At 39.9% G+C, this 23,432-nt stretch overlaps 2 protein-coding genes across 3 annotated transcripts in view; one reads left to right on the top strand and one right to left on the bottom strand.

Moving 5' to 3' along the window:
- LOC129765650 (NADH dehydrogenase (ubiquinone) complex I, assembly factor 6 homolog) overlaps positions 1-23,432 on the top strand; it is a 35,143-nt gene that overhangs the window by 5,267 nt on the left and 6,444 nt on the right. Inside the window, exon 3 of one of the 2 annotated variants that reach the window (XM_055766071.1) lies at positions 16,507-16,641. The exons of the other annotated variant lie outside the window; for it this stretch is intronic. The gene's annotated coding sequence lies outside the window, so the exon portion shown is untranslated. Of the gene's footprint in view, positions 1-16,506; positions 16,642-23,432 lie in introns of those variants that run through there. 2 annotated transcript variants of the gene reach the window in all.
- Positions 925-17,329, bottom strand: LOC129765643 (tyrosine aminotransferase). Its single transcript, XM_055766054.1, has 3 exons — positions 16,747-17,329; positions 1,445-2,244; positions 925-1,378 (listed from the first exon to the last, which is right to left on the bottom strand). Exons 1-3 carry the CDS (start codon positions 16,931-16,933, stop codon positions 1,031-1,033), a joined length of 1,335 nt encoding a protein of 444 aa, XP_055622029.1. The 5' UTR covers positions 16,934-17,329; the 3' UTR covers positions 925-1,030.

Raw genomic sequence — 23,432 nt, 5'->3', positions numbered from 1 at the left:
GTGATACATGAGAGAGAGAGGAATGAATTCGTTTTGGGGATAGTTACTTCAAAATGCAATGAAGACAAATTGACGGGGAAGAATAAAATGAGATAGTAGAGTCGTAGAGGGGAAAAGCGACTAAACGCCCGACTGGCTGTTTAGTCGTTTTGGCGGAGAAACTGCGTGAAGAAGCCAAAAGTCATTACTAACTGAATACGGATATAGTCAGTCAGATAGTCAGCTGACTATCCTCAATTGACTATGACTATGCAGAGCCCTGGTTATAATTATAAAGGATTATTTGATTACGATAGGTTTGGAAGAAATTTAATTCTGCGCAATATTATATATAACATGTTATTTTCTTACCTCTTTCAGTATTCAAAATTAAAAATTGGATCGAAAAAGGAAATTCGAAAGCACAATCAAAAATAAGTTGAAAAATGCATGATTCTTGCATGCGAGAACTACTTACAAAAGCCTGGAAGTAAAATATACGTGATTTGCTTTTGAGTTTTAGGTTACATTATCATCTTTTTCTTAGTTCAAAAACAAAATCCAGATGTCTCACCGATCGTTTTCGTTTTGCGTTAGACCGCCAATTGGAGAGAGAAAACGTAACAAGTCATAAGAGCCCCCGCAGACTGCAGACTGACTTGTCGACCGATAGTTCGGTCGGCTTCTTAATCAGTACGGAGAGGTATGCATGTACGCACATTACACCGATTCACCGGTTTTTGCACCAGTAGGCCGATCCGACCAAACTGTCGGCTGCAAAAGGTCTGTAGTGTGCGGGGGCTCTAATAGCTTAACATTTTGGTTATCAGTTGCGTTCATAACCCGAGGGATACATCAGTGACAATAGAAAATATACACTGAATGAAAATTGCTCTCTCAATATGAGGGCCGTGGGTTTCTCTATTTGACAATAAGTATTAAGCATAATCCAACCACCATGTTAAATTTATTGATTCAAAAATATTGATCCAACGATCCGTGTACTTCATAAACTATCATCCAGATATTTTTACTAAATCGTGAATCGCATTCAGAATCGATTCATTCCACCCAGCAATCCATTCTGCTCCTCAATGATGGCGTCGTCCCGCTTATAGTGTTTCTCGCAAAACTCATCCAGACGCTTGCATGCCTCGATTATCATTTCTTCTGGAACGGTCAGCACGATGCGTACATAGTTCGGATACTCGAAGCACTGTCCAGGTAGACAGAAAACACTTTGTTGGGCGACTAATGCCTGGACAAACTCCAAATCTGTCTCGAACTCCGGGAAGCATTCGATGTCGATGCCAATCATCATGTACATTGCCCCACCGGGCATCACTGGACGTAGTCCACGAATATGTTTGATTGCCTTGTAAGCCATTTCGGCGTGGCGCTGTGGATAGGAGGAAGTGTTAGTCGAAATCTCGTGAATTCAGCACAAAAGACTGAAAATACTCACATATAGTGTTGATACCAAATCCTCATAGAAAGCCGGCGGGGTATTCTTCAAAACATCGGGCAGCGCGGCCTGCACTAGCGTATTGGCTCCCAGTATTCTAGCCGAAAGATTCGCCAGACCCTTGCGCACATTCCGGAATATATCTTCCCGATCATGAATGATAATCCAACCCATACGCCATCCAGGAACGAGGAATCGTTTAGTCAGTCCACCGCACGACAGCACCGGTACTTTCTTCGACAGTGAACTGACCGAGTGAAACTCCCTACCCGGAAAAACAAAATGTTCGTAGATTTCGTCCGCAATTATAGGCAAAAAGTATCGTTCGGCAATCTCCAAGATTGCCTCCAAGTGGTTTTTGCTGAACACACTTCCGCACGGATTGCTCGGATTGGTCAAAATCAGAGCGGCCGTGTTGGCATCAATCAGCGATTCCAGCTGTAAGAGATCCACCTCCCAATCGTTCTCGGGTATCAAATCATAGTAACGACACTCGATTCCAAATCCTTCCGCCAGTGTGCGATAAATCGAGAATCCCGGCTTCGGAATCAATATGTTCTGACCTGGCCCGGCTAGTACGGATAGGCAAAGATCCAGAGCGCAGCTGCATCCACTACACAGGATAACATCGTTCGCCGTTACCTCCCCCTGGTGGGAAACGTAATCCGCAACCGCTTGGCGTGCTTCCGGAAAACCAGTACTGGGACCGTATCCGTTGCTGCAACCGTCCTCGATCACCTTCCGAATGGCGTCAACGATCTCCGGGGCCGGCTTGAGGTTGCCGAATGTTGTGGGGTCACCTGGGAATGACAGAAGTCGTTAGTGCAGGTTTTCACGAACATAAAATAGGGTGAAGCCAAAGGGTAGATGCACCAGTAATCGGGGGTGTACCAGTAATAGTGGGAAAGCCACCGTTGTCGTTATTTACGCTTATACAGGGTTATTTACCATCTTCAGACGATTTGGTCAAACTGTATTGTTTTTGAACAGATAAGTTCACTGGTGATCAAAACTCTATGCGTCTAACAAAACTTGCAACGTGATAGAAAATTTTCATAACGTAAAATAGTAATAAAAACCCTGTATTGATGGAAAATCGCATGAAGAACATTCTCGATATTATTATTATTATCTATGGTATAACCGCAAGGGTGACGTAGGACTATCGTTGATTTAGAGATCATTTGTTTGAAGTTGAATCTAAATCCATCCTGAATGAATGAATAAATAAATATTTGGGTGACTTCAAAAACGAGAGTGTTACGTTGGAGACTCAAGGTTTTATGCATCCAATATTGGATACAAAAAACCTTGTTCTGAAGAATAATCTTCAGAAGCTTTCCTGCTAACTGCACTTGATTGACAAATCACAAAACCAAATGTATGTGGTCGCAGTATTATATGGATAGAAAACATTAAAATAAACTCGCTTGAATGTAATTTTCAATTCCAAGGGGAACTGGCAGATTATTTTTCAGTAACGATCATTTCTTTCCAGGTTTCCTCTCGATAACCAGCAAACGAAAAGAGTTGCGCGCGTGTATGTGTGTGTGTGTGGCGGCTGCTTCTATGTCTTTCCGAGGAACCGTATTTCGATGCTGATACTCTCTTGGTCACGAGAGTATCAGCATCGGCTTTTCTGCGCTCCCTAACAGTTAAAACAAACTGATTGCATTCCAGGTCAGGTCAGGCCAGGTAATGAATCCCTCGATCCCTCGCCGTTCAGCTCGTTCAGTAACGATGTTGTCTTGTCGATGTCCTCAGGCGTCGTGCACAAATTACGTAACGCTAAAAATCCGAATTTTGAACCACCTCTCCCCCCCCCCTTTCGTAACGCAATTTCCTATCTCTAATAAACAGAAAGTAACGCAACATCTACCCCCTCCCCCCTTATCACGTTACGTAATTTGTGCACGACGCCTCACGAAAAATGAATCGGTTTCACCACCAGAATATCATTTTAGTATGCTTTTCGTGCGTGATTGAATCGAGAGAAGGTGTGGTTTACGATGGCAATTTGGAAGGCAAACTAGAGGAGAATGAACTCTCTGAGTATGAAAATTTCGGCGACTGAGCAATAATCGATTGAAAATTATATAATTTTCGCGATACGAAACATTTTCCGTTTTTCATGTTATGCATCCAATATTGGATACGAAAATATCCTACTGATGAGAAAGAATAATCTTCAGAAGCTTTTCAGCTAATTACACTTGATTGAAAAATTACGAAATCAAATGTATTTGGTCGCTGTGTTCGCCATATAATTAGAAAACATTATAATAAACTCTTTCGCATGGATGTATTCTTAAATTCCCAGGGAACTGGCAGATTATTTTTCAGCAACGATTAGATCTCTCCGGAATTTTCTCGATGCTGTATGGCATCCAAACGACAATTCTCGTTTTGGCCTGCAAAAAACTTTTCTAAAATCTAATCCATAAAATTTGGAGCCCTGAAAAGGGCCGTTGATTATATGCTAAGCTAATATAGCACCCTCTCCTTGGATTCGATGGGCCAGCTGAATGTCCTTGGGCATGATGTGACGCGTTTTGCGTGGATAGCACACAAATTTGTATCTTCGAATAAGCCTCCTGCAGCGTCATAACCGCGGAACTTTGGAAGCGCAAGTCGGTTTTGAAGTCCTGAGCAATTCCACGAACCAAATGCTGCAAAGGTAGCTTGCGGATCAGCAATTCGGTCGACTTCTGATAGCGACGAATTTCATGCGAAGTTCCCGGTCGATAGCGATGTGGCTTCTTCACGCTTTCTGCGGCTGATGCGCTTATCCGAGCTGCTTTCGTGGTGCCTTACCACCGAAAGACTAACGAGCTGTCTGCTTAGTCCCGATGAAACGAGTCCTCACGGTGCGAGAGTAGAGTAAGGAATGAACGAAAGCAAGGGAAGTGTCATTTTATAAAACATAAAAGAATCGAATGTAAACCCCACCCTCTTTATTGTATAAGCTTACTGTATACTCACGAATATAATAAGGGTGGGATTTAGATTCTATACTTTTATGGTTTATAAAATTACGCTTCCTTTGCTTTCGTTCATTTCTTACTCTACTCTCGCACCGTGAGGACTCGAGCTCGTTAGTCTTTCGCAGACAGCTCGTTAGTCTTTCGCAGACAGCTCGTTAGTCATTCGGTGGTAAGGCACACGAAGTCAGCTCGGATAAGCGCACCAGTAGCATGATAGGTGGAGAAGCCACATCGCTATCGATCGGGAACTTTGCGTGAAATTCATCGCTATCGGAAGTCGACCGAATTGCTGATCCGCAAGCTACCTTTGCAGCATTTGGTTCGTGGAATTGCTCAGGACTTCAAAACCGACTTGCGCTTCCAAAGTTCCGCGGCTATGACGCTGCAGGAGGCTTGTTCGAAGATACCAATTTGTGTGCTATCCATGCAAAACGCGTCACATCATGCCCAAGGACATCCAGCTGGCCCATCGTATCCGAGGAGAGCGTGTTATATTAGCTTAGCATATAATCAACGGCCCTTTTCAGGGCTCCAAATTTGATGGATTAGAGTACAGAAAAGTTTTTTACAGGCCGAACTGAAAGGAGCATTTAGCGAAAATCGTGGTTTCGATAATAATTCGTTACCGATAATCTCTTTCTGGCAAAACGATGTGGTATGAATCACATTATTTGAATGATAGAATGAAGAAGTTTTCTGCCAATTTCCTTCAACCTCCAAACGTATCTTTCTCCCGTTTGTCGTTTTCGCATTCGCTAATCCTTTCTCACAACACCCATTTCTAGTTTGAGAAATTGTTGAGTAAACATTGTTTGCCAGTGCGCGTAGAGCGGGAATTCCTAAAGATTCATTGCACCTCTAATAAATTGCCGAAAGACGTGGTCTTACGTTGATCGCACTTGATTGAAAAAATCCAAAACGAAATGTATTTGGTCGCAGCATATGAGTAGAAAGCAAATAATCGCTCGAAAATGACTTGATTTTCGCGGTGTGAAACATTTTCCGTTTTTCATGTTATGCATCCAATATTGGATATGAAAATTTCCACTGATGGGGAAAAAAATATTCAGAAGCTTTCCTGTTAATTACGATTGATTGAAAAATAACAAAACCAAATGTATTTGGTCACAGTGTTATATGGATAGAAAACATTAAAATAAACTATTTCGCATGAATGTATTTTTCAATTCCCAGGGGAATGCTCCAATCGCTGTTCAATCATAACTGAGTGGGTTTACGAGCGGCGCTCGCTTATATACCGATTTTTGATTTCAATAGCTTGTTTTGAAAGCAATTTTAAGACTATTGAAACAAGTTTTTGGATGAAAAAGAAACACGTATATGACGCGTAGACATTTTATCTTTCAAATGAAGTGTTTATCATACCATTTCGTTCAGTTGTTTAAGAGCTATTAACGCTCAAAATCTCGGTCTCCGGCGTAACGCTTTCGTTCTCGAAACTTTGGTTTTACACCCCGGTATAGAAATGAAAGACGTAGTCCTACGTCAAAACATAAGTACTGAGTGATAAAAGACACTTTGAGGAACACTTTCATTCATTAAAATTCAATGAAAATGTTTTGCGGAGAAATGCGGGGCAAGTTTTAAAAGTCCATCCGAAGCAGAATTAAACAAATGCAAATTCTCCGTTAAAAATGCTTCAAGAAACATAATGAGCCAAAAAAATCGATCAAAAACTTCACCAAAACACATGTTAGAAAAACACACGCGAAATAGTGGCACCGACGAGCATGCGAAACTGGTATCTTATCACGTTGCCAGAGCTATGATGCGGTGCGGTATGGGGTGAAACACGTGATTCTAGATGCCTTGAACATCCTAGAATAAAGGACTGTAGGATTTTTTTGTTTTTTATACATCTTATTTGTTTGGGTTTTGGCCGCCTAAATTTTCTCAGGTACCACTGTGCGACGTATGTGACATTCTCGATAATTATTTCCGGGTTCCTGTTCTTAAACCCAGAAATTGTTTTGGAAAAAATACCAAATACCTTTGGTAATGCAAACATTAGTAGAATTAGTAGAATTAGTTAGTAGTAGAAATAGCACCAGAAAATAACTGCAACAGAAACAAACACTCTGGAAAAGGGTAATGTCACAAGCAGGGTTACCATATCTACAGAATAATCTGTAGATATAGATTACAGATTGTTTTGGTTTTCATACTGATTAACAGATTTTTCAAAACAACGATTCAATAATATTCATCAACATCGTCAAATTCATAATAACTATGCCAATCAATGACACTAAAGCTAAATTTATGATTCAAGATTTAACCTATAAACTTAACCCTTTGCGGTCGTATTAAATTTCGTCATGTGTGTCGTACTTGTCGCATTTTTTTACATGATGAAGCAGTGATGTATAACTTTGTGAGATTATGAAACAAGATTCCTTCCTTTTTTTTTGTAAACTTCTGATAAGTATTTACTAAACAATGTTTTTATGTTTATGTTCATAAAATATTTGCTATAATTCTTCATCGTGTGATACTCTTCGCATCACAAAATCACAAAAAAATAGTTTGGCATCTTTAGATTTTTATCTTTTTGTTTTAACATACAGAACAATGCTCTTTTCATCTACACAGTGCCGCAATACATGGAGTTTTCCATTAATCCTTTCCTCAAGCATGATGACAACTTTTGTTTATACTGAGTACCGTTATCTATTATCCATAGTGGCACCGTTTTGTTTTGTGAATAAGTGAATAAGACTATAAAATTCGTTTAAAAAAAGTTCGATCTGATACATTGTTGCATAAATTATAATATTAGTATACCTCTTTGCTGTGGTGGCTGAAAGTAGACAAACGACAAAAAGGTTGATATAGATTTCGATACAGATTTTCTGAAAAAAACACAGATAAAAAGATTTTTTGAGACCAAAAACACAGATTTTATTATGGCAACCCTGGTCACAAGTAGGCTAGAAATGTTGTGGAGCGGGAAAAACGTCATGGCTATGAATGCCTCACAGAATAAGAGCGTATTTTCTACACTCGACAAAATAGTTAGAGGAACAGAGTGCGAAGTCGGAAATTTTAAGTGAATTTTAACATGCTGTAACTTCGTGAAAAATCAACGCATATTGATGGAATGCACATCATTTTCAAGCTACAACTTTCAGATATTAGAATATTTTACGTACATATTTTTATCATGTGTGTGTAAGTGTAGACAACAATATCAGAAAGAAATGAAAAATCTATTATTCATTGTTTTTTCAAGAATATTCTAAACTAACACAATTTTTCGCTAACTAACTCAACAGCAAATCTAATTAAACTTGTTTACCAGGTTTCATTTGGTTCCTAGAACGTGGATCTTCCCATACAGAGATATTTCAGTTTGAATGAAAAACTACCCCTTCGTCTTTGGTGATGAATAACTCAATGAATAACCATCGCACCGTAAATCGAAGAGCAGTTTTGAAAACTCCAATAAATTCTGCGCAAGGATAAGTTGTTGTTACTTTGCGAAAAAAAAATATTTCAATTTTTTGCATCGATTTCGAAAAAGTGCCAAAAACAATTGAACGTTTCATATTGATACGTTCAGCCGATTTTTTTCTAGCCGATTTTTCAAAGTTTGGAGTAAATTAGAGGAGCATTTAATCGCAAATCGTATCAGAAGTACAAAATCCTACGTGACTCTCAGAACGAACAGTTCGCGTGTATGTGTGGAAATACGTATGTATACGTGTGATTATCATCACTTCTTACAATATTCGTACCTACATACGAACCGCACACAGCGGTTGTATTAGCAGACTCATTGTAGCATACGCATTAGTCATCCGATTTTCATTAGATTTTCATTGGACTTTCATTAGTTCCAATGCCCATATAATTTCCGTACAAATTCCAAACACTATAAATCAAAATTAGTTCATTTCCTCGACATGTGCTTACTGTCATTTTTCTGTTCCTGTTGATACATTGATTTAAAGCGGAACAATGACTGTGAGTTATGATGATTATTTTTAAGTATCATTTTAAGCCTAAAGCATAATTGCAGCGCGTAGCACGAGCGCAGCGCATAGCACGAGCGCAGTGCGTAGCATAATAAACTGACCCACTTTATGACCGTACGCGATCGTAATAAACTGACCCACTTTATGACCGTGCGCGTAAACTCGAATAAACACAACAGCGTGCTTTATACGAACCAAACTTTTACGTTATGTTTATGTGTATTTTTTTTACTAACATAGGATAAGCGACCAACAATGTAAACCATGAAAATTTGTAAAACTTTGTGATTTTTAATAAAGTCAGTTAGAGTTCTAGGTAAAGACTCGAAGAGTCTGTATGTCTGTATGTACGAAAGAAATGATACCGATGACTTTTCTCTACTTGGCGACCGTGACATTCAGCCTGACGGACAAGGCAGAGCACGAACTGAAGTAAATTAAGTGAAGTGCGCGCAAATTAAGAAAAAAGTGTTCTAGAAGTGAATAGAGGAAAAATTGAATTCTCTTGCTTGGATTTGGGAAACATTCTGCTAGCAGTGTTCCTCAACACAACACATATTATTCAGCCGGCGGATGTGGCGATATTTAAACCACTAAAAAGTGCAGTCTGTGACACGCGAACGGTGGAGTCATAGGGCCTGTTCACGAATGCCACTTCACGCTTAAAGGAAATGAAGTGTATATAACTCTGCATACAATTCATCTCGTTTTCCCCGTGAAGTGACGCTCGTAATCAGGCCCATATTGTCCTAAAAAATCCGTCTTTGCTCCAGAAAGCCATCGCAGATATGAAGGTAATATGAAGTCCAGGATCGTTCATCGTTTCCGCGGCTGTGGTCTGTATCCTTTTGGTTCAGAGTACGTCGATTTAGTAAATGCTTAGCTACTACAATTAAATCACTCTTCGATACCACAGATTTGGATCAAATAACAATGGATACAAATGATCCCTTATTAGCTCCCGATGATGTGTGCATCGCTTCACGGAATAATGTTTCAAAGTCAATAGCTTCTGTCAAGGAAGCATTAGATGACATAGGTGAGTAGCGTCCACATAGAATCAGGCCTCAATCTGATTTAACCGAAGAGGTAAAAACCATTCGATCGCTATATGAAAAATTGCTTGCGCTACACGTAGATGAACGAGGACAGGATGATTTGAGTATTTCGGGTACTACTGTTATGTGCGCAGATGATAAATTGACATTTTTCGAAGCATTCATTGATAAAGGAAACAATTCCAGTAGTTACGGGACTTATTGTAAGAATGTGAGAAATACATAATCGGGGGATACAATGACAGATTGTACCAATGCTTTGCGCGATGGTCAGGAAAAGACCGACGATATCGCAAGTTTTCTACATGTTCTCCCGACACTGAAACGAAACAAACATCATATAAATTAAACTCGAAAGTCCATTCCAATACTGACAGCAGAAGAGCGCCTCAATGAAATCCGGTGTTTTGAACATTCAGAAGAAGATGTTATTGAGAAAAAGAACGAAAAAACTGAACAAAAGAAGATAAATAAGAAGCAAGCTGAAGCTATGAAGGTACAGAAAGCTGCGGAAAGAGAGGCAGTTGAAAAAAAATAAAGGGGAATCGCGCGAGCAGAAACATGAGGCGATTGAACAGTACAGTTTAAAGTCTTTTTGAAAGAAAATTCAATAAGCGAGCAGAAACGTCTTGAAATATTACAGGAAAAAAGGACGTTAATTAAACAGACAACTGAAGCATTTGAAAGCGGGTGGCATGAGGAGACAAGCTCTCAAAACGTTGATATTATCATTGGAAATGTTCATCAGATATGCTTTTTGTTATGTGCAATAAAATGAAAATAATTTGAAAAAACTAATGTATTCTTCATTAAGATAAATGCTAAATTCCTTAGATAAAATGGCAAATAATGTAAATCACAATAGATACATGCAAAAAATGTTCAAGTGTATATGTGAATCGTTTACCCTGGAATGTAATAAAAAGAAAAATGATTTCCTCCTACGATCCAAGCACATCTGGCTGTAACAGACAAACAGACTAGTACTTGTTCGTCTTAGTTAATTTACATAACCCGTCGTTTCAATGTAACTCATAAGTTGTTCCACGGTTAAATTAGGTGCCCGTTTACGCGTAGAAATAATAAACAAAACATATTTTTAACGTAGGTTCACTCTTGATAAACACGAAAATATTGTTGTTGCACTATTAGCTCCTCCTCGATAACCCTTTCCCGTACAACATCGAGTCTCACTCGTGGTGTACTTGTATAACATAGGGCGCTAGAGTGCTCAGCAGAGTAGTGAAATCACTTGATGTGTGATGTAATCAATGATACGGGAAGGGGTCTAGTTCTCGTCCAGGTGGAGACGCTTGATACATTATTTTCTCTAACAGAAATAAAAACGAACGACGGAGAAGCTTTGTTGAGTGCAGCGTCTCCGTAGCAACCACACGCGTGACCAAAAGCTTTCGCAATGGATTTGTTTTTTTTCCTCACCCGTGAATTCGATGACGAACTTGTTTTTCGCTTCTGTTATTATTCTTATTTCCGCGCTTCATTCACTGAGCGTCTCGTCCGGGGGCCCATATTTTCGGTGGCTCGCAATTGGCTGAAACAGGGTGGCTCGTCCAGCGGTTAGCCAATCAGCGTCGAGACTTATTTTAGTGTCTCTGTGTGTTGCCAAGCAAATGATCGCCGAAAGATGACGTGTGGCTTACATTAACAGGTGATCGTTTACCTGATTAAAGGGGATTCGAACTGTGAAAACACGAGAGGGTGTAGCTTGGCATGAAGTATGCAAATGAGTTCGCATGGTTTAATATGTACGGATCGCGCAGACTCCGAATGTGTCTCGCTTCTTGATTGCAATCAACGCAGTGGAACTAGGCCTGCTCACGGATGCTGAATTGATTTCGAACATTTTCTTATGAAATTTAGACTGGACTTATTAATTGCCCAGTATTTTGCGTATCTGACCCATATATTCATCCAGAATCTAAAATAACATTCCTGTTATTGGATTCAAACCAATCTATATATTTCTTCCAGCTTAGATTCTTGATGATCGGAACGTGTTCTACCAGTTTGAAGAGTTCTGCAACACTTAGAAACCACAAAAAACTGAAGACACCACCAGAACCAAATCAAAGAACAGGAACACGGGGACTCCCGACATTGCTGCTTTTCCATTTTAGTACCGTTTTTTTCGTCAGTTCATATTGGCTTCAGAATCTGAATAAATTATCAAATCTCGTTTTTAAATCACTGCATTCTTAAACACAGTTCAAACACGTGCGGTCATCGTTGCACACATCCCCACTCTCCTCGCCTCTTCTTTCTAACGAAGAATTTCGATATCAGGAATATCGCGTACGTATGTATTCGGTGGTGAGACGAGCCCTCAAAAATTTTAATATCGAGTGTCTCGCCCAATCGGATGATATTTCGCACACAGACCCGAAATGTGTGCGTATTCAGTTCGGCGCAAAATGAACCGGTATGTTGGAGGGGCAAGCGCGTCGTAAATTGCGATTCTGACTAATATTGACCTTCAGGACCACGAATGGAACCCATTTTCTCCTGCATTGGGGCAGCATAAACTATTTACATTGACGTCATCAGCATATCAAATGTAATTTAAAATTGAACTTGTTTTTTTTCGAAATAAAATGGGAGGATATCTTAAAAGCACAAAGCACAGGTAGAATCGATCAGTGATTAACATATATTTTTTTTGCGAGGCGGTTATACTCACTACACCGCCTAGAGATGGATACCTCTTGATTCCATCATGCGAAGTCAGGTCGTTGTCATCCCAGTAATAATCCAATATAAAGTGACTTAAGTTTTTAGACGTTGGAACAGCTGTTTGTTCATTTGGAATTACCCATTATCTCAAAGATCACAAATGATAATGGATTGTCAAATTACGCTAGTTTCTGTTAAAGTTTGAAGCATTTAGAATCCGGAATCTCAAAACCAGTTATATCTTGGGATTGGTTGAAGGTACAAAAAATGTTTTTATATCAAAATGCAGATAATGTTTCGTTCTTTTCAAAAAAAATGTTGAAAAAATCAAAAATTATTCGTCCGAACAACAGTTCATGAAAACGTTTCAGAACATCATACACGGTCGATTTAGCCATATTTAGTGATTTCGTGACTTTAGTACCTGATCGGTTTTTCAATGTGGGTGTCCAAAATCGAATTTCTTTCCTCGGTTTTCATCTTGCCAGTGGCGTCAAACTCTCGCACCCGGTGCGAAATTTTGTACGGGGTCTGTTAAAAAGTATCGCGACTTTCAAATTTACGCGGGTTACGTATGTTCGATTCTAGATTTTTTTGTGGCATTATGTTGGTACTCATGTCTCACACTTATGCTGACAAGTACGGCTATCTTGAATGTTCAGTCAATTTTTGACAACTGTTTTTTCTTACACGTGTTTTGGTTCATCTTCGATTTTTGCCAATTGCAAAAACGGAACAAAGAACCAGTATCAAATTTTGTGTGAAAAACAGAATTAAGTGCGCGAACACATACCGAATGATGATTGTGACATCTGGTGAACCTACCTTGGAGCGAAACAACGTTTATCGAAGTTCGAAAAAATATTCTCGGAGGGTCGAAAAGATGTAAACGACGCAAAGCGTGCCAGAAGCCCGAGCACGTCAACAGCGAATATAAGTAATCCGTGGGTATTCAAAAATCGTGATACTTTTAGAACAGCTCTTGTAGATAGAGTGGTCCGCTCTATCCCATTCCATTAAGCATTTCCATAGCCATAGCCGATTTTGCTTCAGCACTACAAAGGAATTTCTCTAGAGATAGGCAATAGGCAAAAATCGAAGATGAACCAAAATACGTGTAAGAAAAGCAGTTGTCAAAAATTAACTGAACATTCAAAATAGCCGTAGTTGTCAGCATAAGTGAGACACATGAGTACCAACAAAATGCCACAAAAAAAATCTAGAATCGAATATACGTAACCAGCGTAAATTCGAAAGTCGCGATGCTTTTTGAGCAGACCTCGTATATGGTGTATGCCGAATATCTAAGTATTTGTTAATGCATACAACAAAATTCTATTGAATTTTTCGGATCATCGACGCTACTACATACTGCACAACTTTTTCAAAACAAAACGGATCAACGTGAAATTTTTACCCCCCTCGAAAGATATAGGTTTTACAAACAATTTGCTGTCAAAAGATTTCAGATACGCCTACTACGACCGCTGCTATAAAATGAACAGTTATTCCGATTTCTAAGCGTTTCTAGCCTTTCGTTTGAATTATACCCTTATAAAAAAGTGCCTGCGTTTTGTTGTTTTTCCAGTGTGTGGCGTCTTCCAACGTTTTCTTCTTTCCAGAATCCTGCTTGTCTTCGATACTGAAATCTCCACTTCTGAAGCGTCGTCCTGACAGTCCTTCTGCAGTCTCCCTTGTGTCGCACTTAGGCTGATGTCACATTAGGCGGCTTCGCCGCCGCGGATATTGCGACGGTTTTTTTTTCTCGATATGAATTCGCTTCCAAAACCGCCCCGCTCTGTGTGACATGGCTCATTCACAATACACTGTAGATCCTCCGCTGCGGTTTTACTCGCGGAATCCGCGGCGGCGAATCCGCCTAATGTGACATCAGCCTTAGACTCTATTTAGACTTCTTGAACCTTTATAGAGGTACGGAAGACAAAGCGCCGATTTACTCCGAACTGTTGGATGCTTCTGAAATTAATTCGTTCCGTTTTCACAAGGTATCGTGAAGTGTCCACATCTGTCAACCAAATATTATTTACTAGTCTTTGAGTTTTGCACAACAATTTCAATTTTTAATGCGTTGAAATAATGGAGTTTCGTGGAAATTTGCGGGAAGTTTCGATTATATGTGTCCATTGGAAAAAAAAGTCAGCTGAAGCACATCATATGCTTGTGGGAGTTTAAAGTTACTCTGCACCATCGGATAAATTTTTTAAGGGATGGTTTGGACGATCTCAAAGTGGTCATTATAGTGTTAAAGACCAAAAGGGTCCGTGTCAACCGAAATAATTTGAAGACGAAGAATTAGAGACATTACTCGATCATGATTTGTGTCAAACGCAAACAGAGCTTGCAGTACATTGGGAGTAATGAAGCCGCAGGATACATCCGAAAGCAAAGTGTAACCGTTTGTTACAGTAATGTTTGTTTTTTTTATCAAATGTTATGTTCTTTTTTGTAAATACTATCGGCTTTTTGTAAAATTTGTTTAGTAGGGAAGAATTTTGTCCATTAGGGAAGTAATTGGAATAGATATGTGTTGTATTGTAATTGAATCGGGCGAAAATGGTGGCGAGTCGATATGGTAGGATTGCGAGAGAGGGTCAGCGTTAGCAAAGGAGAAAATGGACGCTGACCAAAAGAATGAGAAAAGGCTCGAGTCAATCAACAAAGGGTGGTCCATTATGAGCCTCTCAAACCAAACGAAACTGTTACTGCCGATATCTACAAACACCAATTGAACAAAGCTGCCGCAGAAAAAGACCTGCAATATTGCAGAATTATTCTTCTCACAATAACGCTCGATTACACACTGGAAAAACTACAAGCAAAGCAGCCTTAATGGGTAGCTTTTCCTAACCTGGCGCACTTACCGCACTCAATAATACACGCTTTTGAAATGTTAAAGAAGTGCGAGAATAGGTAGAAGAATGAATTCTCGCTTAACTTTTGAAAAGGTCCTATGTAACAAAAGTAAACAAATCGAGTTAATGGATGCACGCTCTTAGTTTTCAATCATTGAATGCATTACAAAAACAATCGTTCATGTATCTATCTTCTTCATCTTTTTATCGCCGATACAAAAAATATCCAATGTGCAGATTCGGATTTTAAGCACTCGGCTGTTACTTCGGACGCCACTTTCCTCTGACGCTCGGAACGTCCGAAGTAACAAAACAGTCAAAACAACACAAAGTCGACGGCGCCAGTGGTTGTATGGTTAGCGTAACAGCCTCACAATCCGATCGGCCTGGGTTCAATCCCAGCTGGCGTCGTTGGGATTTTCTGAGGCGAAAAATCTCTGGTTACGTCTTCCTTCGGAGCGGAAGTAAAAGAAGTTGGCCCGGCTCATGAGTTGTTGAGTCTGATAGGTAGGAACAGGTGGAGTCGCCTCCCTGATGTCGGTGATTGGCACTAAAGTGGCGGAAATAGGCCGACGAAAAATAAGCGAAGATAAAAAAAAAAACACAAAGTCGTACTTCGGTCGTTTTGGGTTTTTGTTTCTTACAGGCGTTGTTAGCGATTTCAGTGCAATTCAACGAGTGATAACAACAATAATATGTCTTTAGAACGAAATGCTGATATTTGAATTGCTGTTTAGTAGTTAGTTTCAGATTCGCATTGTGCAACGTAATATGTCCAATGTGCAAACGCGGCAGTCAAAACGTCCAATGTAACATTTTTCGTTCCTAGGCTTCAAATTTTAGCTCAAATCACTGAACAACAGTTACGATTGGTTTTTCAGAGTTATTCTTGACTGCTAGTGGTGAAAGTAGCGATAGAGATCGATACCTTTCAATACAATTCGCAGATTAATGTTCGGGTCTTCAACTTCGTTTTTCTCGAGTTGACGGAAATGTTACATTGGACCTTTTCAAAAATTACGCGAGAATTGCTTCGGGACTGGTGTTGCCTAGTTGACAGAAATATAGAAAAAGGTTGTAGAAAGCGAAGAAAAAATTGAAAAAAATCTAATTTATTTTTTTCTAATAAATGATTTTTATTAACCATTTTTGGTTGGAAACTAAGTTGAGGTTGAGAATGGACCCATTCTTCAAAATGAACCCTTCTTCAAAATTGACGTATCGGAAAGTGTCGTTTTTCATTCGGCAGTCAACGGATGGTGCAGATGTTTCCCCTGCATCTCATCATGTGGATGTGCATAATAGGGACACCTTGCATAGGCAAACAGTGCAGTGTAAAATTAACCGTTAGAAACTGAACCGTCATTTGATATCATGATAGTTTCATCCAAGCCAAGGATTTATAAAATAAAATCGAACACTGATATTCACTAATATGGCAACATTTTCTTCTACCAGGTCCTCGTTGCAGATATCCAGGAAATTTTCCACTCACCAATAGTGCCCTGCATCAGTGTTCGATTTTTATACGAATTAGCATGAAAGAAACCAGTTGCTGATCGAGTGGCGTTAGCTCATTTGCTTGAATCTCGAAGAAATAAAATTGAAAAACCGGTCCAGTGCAGACATATTCAAATGCTCAAATCTTTCTGGAAGAGACAAAGTGTGATCCCGAGCGGATAGGAAGGCGAAACTCACCAATCGAGAGTGCAATCAATTGCTTGTCCGGGTTGGGGACTATCTTCAGTCCCTCGACGATGGCACGGATCGGATTGTGGGTAAGTCGAGCAAAATCTGACACCGCAACGGTCCAATGGGTGCGTACGCTTTTGTACAGACGGCTAGGTTTTAATTGTTTCGCTGTAAGAACTTCCAGATCTTTCATAGTCACCAACACGGCTTTTGGTCTTTACTTTATCGACACGTAATGCACTGAATTTATGTAGGGAGCGTTCTCTAACGCGAGTTCATACACTGCCAAGTGAAGAGTTTTTAAAAACAGTTTCTAGTGCATCTAGCACAATCCAACCAAGAGGCACTGGTTTAATTCAAAAAATCTGTACCACTTTCCGCCTTAATCCGGCACTTCTCGACTGGTCGAGAGAGCTTTTGGCATTTTAATCCTTGCTGCTACCAACGCACACTTGTAGACTTTTCCAAGATTGCTTAGACTTCTGATCCTGCCAATAGCACTGAAACGCAAGACACTTTTCTCCAGGCTCTCTGGTCCTCGATGCACTTCTGTATGTGGTGTATTCCGACTGGAAACTAATTCGCTGCCGGAGAATGGGACGCGCTTATAAAGGTTTCACGCAGACTTTAGTGGAATTTCAACTTTTAATATTGATAGTATTGATGACCGTAGAGATGAAAAGCGCAGCACCAAGGAAAAGGAGCATTCGCTGGTGTGTGGTAGATGATGTTTACGTCGTTTGTCCTGCCAACTTGCAGAATGTTATTTTTTTACCCTGTGTTGATTACATTGTCTGAAAATTATTATTCCGATTCTATGAGCTCACAGCTTCCAAGTGCCTTCCAAGTAATAGCTTACTTCAAAGCTGAGTTGAACATTGCTTTTCGAAAACATGACCATGTCCGGTCCTATTTACGCTTCGAAATATTTGCGACGTAAGATAATCACAAGCTAAGGTCACATAGTAGGAATGTAGGGAAATAGCACAGTTAACCATGTTTTAACCCAGTGTTCACTGCGACAATGTAAGATTGATGATTCACCAAAAATCTGATGATATTTACGTATTGTTTCATATTTTTTTACGAATCGAAAGCTAACACTCTTGTTTTTTGTTTCTTTATTACTACTTTTCTTTGAAGAACTTCACCACCGTAACATTGTTTGGTTGTGTCGTTATTAGCCTAAATTTGAAACCTGAAAAGTTGATTTTTTTCTGATGTCTTCAATTTCACGGCCAAAGATAAGTATTGGGGCTCTAAGTTTTGATTTGCTTTGAGGCACCCCTAAGTCATTTCCGATCGAGCTGAAACTTTGCACAGATCATTTTTTGGACCAATAAATGAAATGTACATGGTCGGTTTTTTTTTTTAAATTCGATAATTGATTTTTTCCATATCTTCATTGGCTAAATCCCAGAAGAATTTTCGGCCAAAAATTTTTTTGTTCGAGATAACACCAGATCTCGACATTTTATGCATTTTTAAGTCATTTGGCATCGAAAAAAAAATTCGATTTTCCAAATTCTCCCCTTGGAAGATTTTCGAGGATTAACAAATCAAAACTTTGAGCGCTTTAAGGCACCCCTAAATCATGTCCGATTGAGCTTTGCACAGGCCAATAAACCAATTGTACATGGCCGATTTTTGAAATTCGATGATAATTTTTTTTCCATACATCCATTGCCACCCTAGGTTATTTCTGTTCCTCCTGTTTCTTTCCTTGTTTGAAAACGAATTAATACATTATTCAAAGTATTGACCATTGCTAGCCACTTCTGCCATCTTTCGGACGATTTTCGTGTTTTTCGTCACACATGATTTTCGACGCGCACTACAAACCACGTTCCATTCAAACCACTGCTGCTCGCAAACTACTATAGTGACAAAAACGTGTTTTCGTACGTTTATAGCAGACACTTCAAGCTACCGAATGCACTTTTCCCCCCACCCCTCCAAAGTGCCCTCCAGGCGCGCAGTTTCGTTATTTAAAAGCCATACTTCGTATTCCACTCAAAGAGTTCTGCATCGATCGAAACAAATGAGAGCCAGAAGGAGCAAGGTATGGGCTAAAAGACGGGTGAATCAAAATTTACCATCCTCTATTTCCCAAATAGGTTTTTAACTCGAACAGCAACATGAGACCGATCGTTGTCATGATGGAATATTATCAACTCGTGTCTGGTTGCATAATCTGAACGTTTTTTGGCAATAACTCGCTTCAAACAATTCAAATGTTGCCTGTAGAAGTCATCATCGATCGTTTGATCAGGTTTAAGCAGCTCATAGTGGAGCACATCCTCTTGATCTCACCAAATATAGAGCATTACTTTGACACTGTGGATATTCTGCTTCGGCGTTGATGTTCCTGTTCCTTTACACACGATCTTTTGCGTTTTGGATTGTCGTAGTAAATCCATTTTTCGCTCTCGGTCATTACCGATGCAAAAACAGGAAGTGGGTTATATCTATGGTATAACCGCAAGGGTGACGTAGGACTATCGTTGATTTAGGGATCATTTGTTTGAAGTTGAATCTAAATCCATCCTGAATGAATGAATAAATAAATATTTGGGTGGCTTCAAAAACGAGAGCATTACGTTGGAGGCTCAAGGTTATATGCATCCAATATTGGATACAAAAAACCTTGTTCTGAAGAATAATCTTCAGAAGCTTTCCTGTTAACTGCACTTGATTGACAAACCACAAAACCAAATGTATGTGGTCGCAGTATTATATGGATAGAAAAAATTAAAATAAACTCGCTTGAATGTAATTTTCAATTCCAAGGGGAACTAGTAGATTATTTTTCAGCAACGATCATTTCTTTCCAGGTTTCTTCTCGATAACCAGCAAACGAAAAGAGTTGCGCGCGTGTATGTGTGTGTGTGTGGCGGCTGCTTCAATGTCTTCCCGAGGAACCGTATTTCGATGCTCTCTTGGTCACCTTCTCTTCTCCTTCTGATCGATCGGCTTTTCTGCGCTCCCTCACAGTTAAAACAAACTGATTGCATTTCAGGTCAGGTCAGGCCAGGTAATGAATCCCTCGATCGCCGTTCAGCTCGTTAGTAACGATGTTGTCTTGTCGATGTCCTCAGGCGTCGTGCACAAATTACGTAACGCTAAAAATCCGGATCTTGAACCACCTCCCCCCCCTTTCGTAACGCAATTTCCTATCTCTAATAAACAGAAAGTAACGCAACATCTACCCCCTCCTCCCTTATCGCGTTACGTAATTTGTGCACGACGCCTCACGAAAAATGAATGGGTTTCACCACCAGAATATCATTTAAGTATGCTTTTCGTGCGTGATTGAATCGAGAGAAGGTGTGGTTTACGATGGCAATTTGGAAGGCAAACTAGAGGAGAATGAACTCTCTGAGTATTAAAATTTCGGCGACTGAGCAATAATCGATTGAAAATTATATAATTTTCGCGATACGAAACATTTTCCGTTGCGCGCGCATACAATATTAGATACGAAAATATCCTACTGATGGGAAAGAATAATCTTCCGAAGCTTTCCAGCTAATTACACTTGATTGAAAAATTACGAAATCAAATGTATTTGGTCGCTGTGTTATATGGTTAGAAAACATTAAAATAAACTCTTTCGCATGAATGTATTTTTCAATTCCCAGGGAACTGGCAGATTGTTTTTCAGCAACGATTAGATCTTTCCGGAATTTTCTCGATGCTGTATGGCATCCAAACGAAAATTCTCGTTTCAGTTTGGCCTGCAAAAAACTTTTCTGAACTCTAATCCATCAAATTTGGAGCCCTGAAAAGAGCCGTTGATTATATGCTAAGCTAATATAGCACGCTCTCCTCGGATACGATGGGCCAGCTGGATGTCCTTGGGCATGATGTAACGCGTTTTGCATGTATAGCACACAAATTGGTATCTTCGAATAGGACTCCTGCAGCGTCATAACCGCGGAACTTTGGAAGCGCAAGTCGGTTTTGAAATCCTGAGCAATTCCACGAACCAAATGCTGCAAAGGTAGCTTGCGGATCAGCGACTTCTGATAGCGACGAATTTTACGCAAAGTTCCCGGTCGATAGCGATGTGGCTTCTCCACACTTCCTGCGGCTGGTGCGCTTATCCGAGCTGCTTTCGTGGTGCCTTACCACCGAAAGACTAACGAGCTGTCTGCTTTGTCCCAAACAAACGAGTCCTCATGGTGCGAGAGTAGAGTAAGAAATGAACGGAAGCAAAGGAAGCGTCATTTTATAAACCATAAAAGTATAGAATCTAAACCCCACCCTTATTATATTCGTTGTTTACCCTGAGAGAGAAACGAATAACATCGAAGTAAGTATACAGTAATGTATTTGAATCCGGACACTTTGCGTTACATTTAATACCATACCGCAGCCACAACATTTTCTACATGTTGAATTAATGCGATTGATTAGTAACTATCAAGAAACTATCAGTAACTATATTAGTAGCTATTATTCGCATAAATTCAACATGAAAAAAATGTTATGGCTGTGGTATGATATTGAATGTAATGCAAAATGTTCGGATTCAAAAGCATTACTGTAAAAAAGAGTTAACTCGACTGAAAATTTTTCGGTTCGGCCTGCAAAAACGAAATTAAGAGCCCCCGCAGACTGCAGACTGACTTGTCGACCGATAGTTCGGTCGGCTTCTTAATCAGTACGGAGAGGTATGCATGTGCGCACATTACACCGATTCCGTTGGGTCGGTGTTTGCACCAGTAGCCGATCCGACCAAACTGTCGGCTGAAGAAATGTCTGTAGTGTGCGGGGGCTCTAATTGAAGTGTACAGCATAATGCATAGACGTTAGTATGAGCTTCCCCATCTCACATTCCAATAAGATTAATGGGTTTCCAAGTGAGCGCGCTACATACGGATAACCTGTTTTCGAAGCTATCATTAAGCTATTGAAACAATTTTTCGACTCAATAAATAGCAATCATATAACTCTTGGACATTTTATCTTTTGTATGAAATTATTATCATACTGTTCCGTTGATCCGAAGCAGAATGAATCACGCTTAAAGAAGGAATGGATTTTTTCTTGGAATTTACTCAGCAAAAATAATGCCCTTTCCCAACAATTAAAAACGACAAACGGTAAACAGTTTCATCAAAATGATTTCTTCGATATGGGGATATATTCACTACATCATGTCATATATTTCATATTCTTCATTATGATATCCATATGCATGGCACCTATCGGTATCGAATTATCATCGACACCACGATTTTCGCTAAATGCTCCTTTCAGTTCGGTCTATAAAAAACTTTTCTGAACTCTAATCCATCAAATTGGGAGCCCTGAAAAGGGCCGTTGATTATATGCTAAGCTAATATAACACGCTCTCCTCGGATACGATGGGCCAGCTGGATGTCCTTGGGCATGATGTGACGCGTTTTGCATGGATAACACATAAATTGGTATCTTCGAATAAGCATCCTGCAGCGTCATAACTGCGGAACTTTGGAAGCGCAGTTCGGTTTTGAAGTCCTGAGCAATTCCACGATCCAAATGCTGCAAAGGTAGCTGCGGATCAGCAATTCGGTCGACTTCTGATAGCGACGAATTTCACGCAAAGTTCCCGGTCGATAGCGATGTGGCATCTTCACGCTTCCTGCTGCTGGTGCGCTTATCCGAGCTGCTTTTATGTGCCTTACCACCGAAAGACTAACGAGCTGTCTGCGAAAGACTAACGAGCTCGAGTCCTCACGGTGCAAGAGTAGAGTAAGAAATGAACGAAAGCAAGGGAAGTGTCATTTTATAAAACATAAAAGTATCGAATGTAAACCCCACCCTCTTTATTATATAAGCTTACTGTATACTTACGAATATAATAAGGGTGGGGTTTAAATTCTATACTTTTATGGTTTATAAAATGACGCTTCCTTTGCTTTCGTTCATTTCTTACTCTACTCTCGCACCGTGAGGACTCGAGCTCGTTAGTCTTTCGGTGGTAAGGCACATGAAAGCAGCTCGGATAAGCGCACCAGCAGCAGGATAGGTGAAGAAGCCACATCGCTATCGACCGGGAACTTTGCGTGAAATTCGTCGCTATCAGAAGTCGACCGAATTGCTGATCCGCAGCTACCTTTGCAGCATTTGGATCGTGGAATTGCTCAGGACTTCAAAACCGACTTGCGCTTCCAAAGTTTCGCAGTTATGACGCTGCAGGATGCTTATTCGAAGATACCAATTTGTGTGTTATCCATGCAAAACGCGTCACATCATGCCCAAGGACATCCAGCTGGCCCATCGTATCCGAGGAGAGCGTGTTATATTAGCTTAGCATATAATCAACGGCCCTTTTCAGGGCTCCCAATTTGATGGATTAGAGTTCAGAAAAGTTTTTTACAGGCCGAACTGAAAGGAGCATTTAGCGAAAATCGTGGTGTCGATGATAATTCGATACCGATAGGTGCCATGGATATGAATTTCATAATGAAGAATATGAAATATATGACATGATGTAGTGAATATATCCGAAGAAATCACTTTGGTGAAACTGCATTATAAAAATTATTTGTGTACGAAAGCCGCAATCGATAGTCGACTCTAATTTGCGCTGGGTAATTTCCTCGGAGGACTCGATTCCTCCTTTGAGCAATAATAATCTCTTCCTGGCAAAACGAAGTGGTATGAATCACATTATTCGAAAGATAAAATGAAGATGTTTTCTG

This window comes from Toxorhynchites rutilus, chromosome 1 (genome assembly GCF_029784135.1).
Source record: "Toxorhynchites rutilus septentrionalis strain SRP chromosome 1, ASM2978413v1, whole genome shotgun sequence".
Taxonomy (NCBI): Eukaryota; Metazoa; Arthropoda; class Insecta; order Diptera; family Culicidae; genus Toxorhynchites; species Toxorhynchites rutilus.
Note: the sequence above shows the minus strand (reverse complement) of the source record. Positions and strands in the feature narration are given on the sequence as shown.